The sequence below is a fragment of the Rhincodon typus genome, chromosome 3 (genome assembly GCF_021869965.1).
Source record: "Rhincodon typus isolate 14 chromosome 3, sRhiTyp1.1, whole genome shotgun sequence".
Classification (NCBI taxonomy): Eukaryota; Metazoa; Chordata; class Chondrichthyes; order Orectolobiformes; family Rhincodontidae; genus Rhincodon; species Rhincodon typus.
This window is the reverse complement of record NC_063334.1, coordinates 3,649,924-3,655,313: the sequence shown is the minus strand read 5'-3', so window position 1 is coordinate 3,655,313 and position 5,390 is coordinate 3,649,924. Positions and strand designations below refer to the sequence as shown.

Genomic DNA, 5,390 nt, shown 5'->3' with positions numbered 1-5,390 from the left:
TCAAACTTGGGCTTGGACTTTCATATGGGTTCTGAAAACCCAATTTGTCCACTTTCCTACCTTCCCCAAAATTGCACACCAAACACATGGGATTTTGCCAGGGATTGTTGTTCTTCCACACAAGATTTGTGTTTGCAGGATTTTTTTTTGCTGGGTGCAAAGGCAAGCTGGTTAGAAGGACTACCATTATTCCTGAAGACTCCAGCCCTGCTCCCAACACGTTTTAAAATGTGAAACCTCACCCTCATGTACACACACCCATGGTCTTCCCTTATCTGTCATGGCCATTCACCCTGTATCCACTACATACAATCCTCAGAGGCTATGCAAGACATTCAAAATTAGTTTAAATGCAGTCAATACAGAGTGAAGCTGGAGGAACACAGTAAGTCCGGCAGCATCAGAGAAGCAGGAAAGTTGATGTTTCGGGCTGGGACCCTTCATCAGGACCGGGGAGGGGGAAGGGAGCTCAGAAATAAATAGAAGGGGGTGTGGGGCTGGGGGAAAGTAGGTAAGATGGTGATAGGTGGATTGTGGAGTTTCATCAGAGGGAAGGGTGGAGCGGAAAGGTAAGAAAGAAGATGGACAGATTGTGTCAGGTCAAGGAGGTGGTGATGAAAGGGAGGGCTGGACATGGGATGGGGCTAGGGGTGGGGAGATTTTGAAGCTAGTGAATTCTATGTTGAGACCATTGGGCTGTAAGCTGCTGAGAAGGAATATAATGTGTTGTTCCTCCAATTTTTGTGTGGCCTCATTGTGACATTGGAGGAGGCCCAAGATGGTCATGTCACCAAGAGAGTGGGAGGGCAACCAGAAGGTGGTATTGAATGGAGCGTACAGAATGCAGATGCTCCGCGAGTCGGTCACCGAGTCTGCACTTGGTCTCTCTGATGTAGAGGAGACCACATCTGGAGCAATGGATGCTGTAGACCAGGTTAGAAGATGTACAGGTGAATCCCTGTTGGATTTGGAATGATTGTTTGAGGCCTTGGACGGAGGTGAGAAGGGTGGTGTAAGTGTAGGGATTAGTTTAAAGGCAGTTGCAAAGAAAAAAATCTTTGACAATCTATTAAAATTCTAGTTCAAACATATTACCATTGATACACAATGTTATCGCAACTTCATAAAATTGTCAGTCAGCCCCTTGAAGAGCTGTCAACTGCCAATTGAGTGTTGGAACTCAGCCAAGCATTCATATTGGCTACAGTTTTTAAAACACTACCATCCCAACTCCAAAGGCTGAAATTGAAAGAAGAATTTGTATCATCTGCATTTAAACAGATTGTCTCTAATCAATGGAGGGGAGCAAGTGTTAAGGTTGTTCAAATGTCCAAATTTTGCCATTATTTTTCTGTCAGAGTTGGCTGCAGATTTAAATCCCAGTGTTACCACATTGGAAAGCATTTTACAACACATTTTTTCCACATTTTTGAATGCATTATGGCTCTTTCTCTAATGGAAATACTGTAATATATTTCAAAGCTTACACATTACTGGTTACTGTAATAGCTTTCTCTAATCTTTCTCTATTTTTAAATAATATTCATCTCCTCCACAGTGGCTCAGTGGTTAGCACTGCTGCCTCACTGCGCCAGGGACATGGGCTCAATTCCACGCTTGGCTGACTGTGTGGAGTTTGCACATTCTCCCTGTCTGCGTGGGTTTCCTCCCACAGTCCAAAGATGTTCAGGTTAGGTGGATTGGCCATGATAAATTGCCCCATAGTGTTCAGGGGTGTGTAGATCAGGTGGGTTATAGGGGAATGGGATGCTATGATCTTCCTGCAAAAGTAGCCTCATATTTTCCCACATTATATTCCAACTGCCAAGCTCCTGCCCAATCACTTAACCTGTTTATATGCCCACACTAAATAAAAACCGAAAGAACTGCGGATGCTGTAAATCAGGAACAAAAACAGAAGTTGCTGGAAAAGCTCAGCATGTCATTCCTTCACAGATGCCGCCAGACCTCCTGAACTTTTCCAGCAACTTTGTTTTTTTTATACGCCCACACTATTTGCCTTCCCACTTATTTTTGTGTCTTGTCTACTGGCTATTTACATTCACTTTCCTCATCCGGGGGGGAGGAGCAGGGTAGGGAGTGCGGGGGAAGAGGAGCACGGTGGGTCCCGGCTCTCGCTCCGGAGTCGGTTCTGTCCCGGCTCTCAGACTTAACTCACGTGGGTCCAGCATCGGAGCGGGACCACCCATTTCCGTGGTCTGTCACGTGACCCAGAAGGGGCGGGGTCAGAGGGCTGACGTCCGGAGCCGCCATTGGCGCGCCTGCTCTTCCAGCTGATTGGAAGCAGGCGGGTCACGTGTGAGTGTGGAGTGGGCGGGGTAAATCGGTGAAGGGTCAGCCGCCCGGTGTCGCCATGTTCAGGATGGAGGCGCTTGGCCCGAAGATGGACCCGGAGGAACTGCGCAAGAAGATGCGGGCGGACGTGCTCCGCTCGCTCCGCAATTTCCTCATTTATGTGGCCATCCTGCGGGCGAGTGAGTACTATGTGGTGGAGGGCGCGGGGGTGTCGCGGCCCTCCCAGGCCTAGCGGGAATATTCCCCCCCCCGCCTTGAGGGGGTAGGGGGAGGTCATCCCACATGCAAACTGGAGGAACAACACCTCATATTCTGCCTCAGGAGCATACAGCCCGATGGCCTAAACAAAGAATTCGCCAGTTTTGAAATCTCCCTGTCCCTGGCCTCATGCCATCCCCGCCTCATGCCATCCCCACCTCATCCCTGCTTCCTTGACCTGATGCAGCCGGTCCATCTCCTTCCCTGCCCCACCCTTCCCACTGACCAATCCCCACTAGCCCCTACCTGCATCCACCTATTGCTATCCCACCTACCTTCCCCAGCCCCCCCCACCCCTCTTCCCTCTATTTATTTCCTAGGTCCCTTACCCCCTCTCAGCCCTGATGAAGGGTCTGTGCCTGAAATGTCAACTCTCCTCCTCTGCTGCCTGACCTCCTGTGTTCCTCCAGCCCCACACTGTATTGACAGTCTAGCATCTGAGGTTCTTGCGATCTGACTGCTCAGAAATTACATGGAGTGTCAACAATTTCCAAATCCATAATGGTATCATTCTAATAATTGTTGCATTCTGTGGTAATAAATTAATACAGTAAGGTGAGAAATCTCACTATTTCATCTTTCATCATGTTACTTGGGGTCAGTAGGATCCATTGCCTAAATGAATTGCCTGTGCTCTTGGCATGTTAACCATTAGATTTTTCCAAGTTATGTTTATGTACAAGTACTGCAACAAAAGGTCCAAATGTAGTCATTAAACTCAACTTGTCCACCTTACCATAATTGCCTCTGTTAGATGTTATGCTGCCAATTATGTTAAATCATGTCCTCTGTTTTTCAGCTCCATTTGTCCTAAGTAAATTGGATAGTATATGAAGTTCACTGAGACCAACATACTGCAGGACAGTAGTCAAGCCAAACTTCATGCTTGTTGGTACAAGATGATAAACTGAATGTGGACAATTGGAAATCTTATTGCTACTAAGGAATGGGTCTTTTAAACTACAGGATAAACTGTCAACTCTCAACATATTGAAAACGTCTGCCTGTGCTACTGAATTAATTGTTTTGTTGTGCTTCTCTTACATTGAGTAATCTACCATTTTATTTTGTACAAAGCCTTCTGTAATTGTTTTGTCACAGATCCCCTCCTGTATCAGTATGCAAAACAAACCTGTTTGTAATACATGGGTGTCTGTCCAGAGTGTGAATCTGATCCGAAGTGCAGCTGGATAGAAGTCAGCTGAGTTTCCCCAACATTAGCAAATACTGCAAATCTTTCTCTATAGTGATTCTGAGAAACATAACCGAATTTTATGAATCAGTAAGGGAGTACAGGGAAACACTTGGGGAAATTCAACTGGCCTGACAGCAACTGTGGGGAGAGAGTTAACATTTCAAGTCTGTCGTGACTCCTCTTCAGAACTGAGTTCTGAGCATTTTCTCATTTTTTTTTCTCTCCAGTATTGTTTCAATCATTGCAAATGCTTGTCATGCCTCTGGTCTTAAGAGGTGCACTGTCAGAAACGATATGGAATATTGATACTTTCCCAGCTGTGATTTGAGTTGTTTTCTGCTGGATTTGCTTTAAATGGTTTTGTATGAAAATTAATGCATTTTATTATCAATTAAAACAATCAGTAATTATTCATCTCCTCTGAATATGAAGATTTAAACTGTCTTGTTACTGAGTTGTGCATGATTTCAATTTTTTTCCTCTGCTTTTTACACTTTTACATTTTCTTCTAACTCCTGTGGTCTTTCTAAGATCTAAATTGTAAGAGCGGTGTCTGCTACATTTTTAGGTTCCTCTGCCTGTCTTATTTTTGTGGAAGCCTTAAATTTGGTGGTTTTCATTGATCAGTTGACGTTGAGGGTGACTTTGTTCTTTTTAAGCAATAAAGTGGAACCAGCTGTTCTGTTCCAAATGAAAGTGGGTAAGTTATTTTGTACATTGTGCCTGTTAATAGTCACTGTTCCACAACTGGAACAGTGTAGGGACTGTAAGAAATACAAGCAGAAGTAAGCAATATTTAGCCTGTTGAATCTGCTGTGCCATTTAATGTGGTGATCAGACCTGCGCACACAAGACTAGGGTTTTTATGATTGCAGTGTAATGTTTGCATTCCTAATCCCAGCCCTTTAAATATGAAAGCCAGCATTCCAATAGCTGCCTTGACTATGTTATATGCCTGCCTGTGACATTTTTAAGAGCTATGCACCTGAAACCTCCACATCCACTGTCTTTTTTTAAAAAAAAAAATCCCTGATCTATCCATTTTTTGATCCAACATAGATAACCTCACTTGTTTATATTAAAATTCATCTGCAATAGTTTTGCCCTTTCACCTGATCCATTAATATTCTATGGAATTTTATGCTGTTGTCAACACTGTCTACAACATTGTCCAATTTTGTCAGTAAATTTGGATGTTTTGACATTTTAGGCAATTATCTAAGTTACTAATGAAGATTGTGGAGCCTCAATTATTCAATACAGATCCCTGCAGGACACCTCTTTTCAAATTGGTAGGATGTGGCTACTTGCCCTTTATTCTAACTGTTTCTTGCCATTCAACCAATTTCCTATCCGTATCCATAATTTCCCTTCAATTCAGTGGGCTTCTATCTTTAGCTGTGTGGGACTTTATCTGATAATCTTGAACTCCACTTGTTTGTCTCTTCCCAATAAACCTTGATGCCTATACAGATAGGAGAAAAAAAAATCAATCTCAGCCTGGCAAATACTTAGTAACCCAGCCTCTGTTTCTTGCTGGGGAACTGGCATTGAAATTTGGAAGCAGAACTTTGTGGAGCTTCTGCAGTGCATCTTCTAGGGAGTACATATTGCTGGTAGA

General features: G+C 43.9%; 1 protein-coding gene across 1 annotated transcript; it reads left to right on the top strand.

The window, feature by feature from the left end:
• Positions 1-2,294: 2,294 nt before the first annotated feature.
• tomm5 (translocase of outer mitochondrial membrane 5 homolog (yeast)) lies at positions 2,295-4,465 on the top strand. Its single transcript, XM_020531998.2, has 2 exons — positions 2,295-2,495; positions 3,374-4,465. The coding sequence occupies exons 1-2, from the start codon at positions 2,375-2,377 to the stop codon at positions 3,406-3,408; spliced, it is 156 nt and encodes a 51-aa protein (XP_020387587.1). The 5' UTR covers positions 2,295-2,374; the 3' UTR covers positions 3,409-4,465.
• Positions 4,466-5,390: the final 925 nt, after the last annotated feature.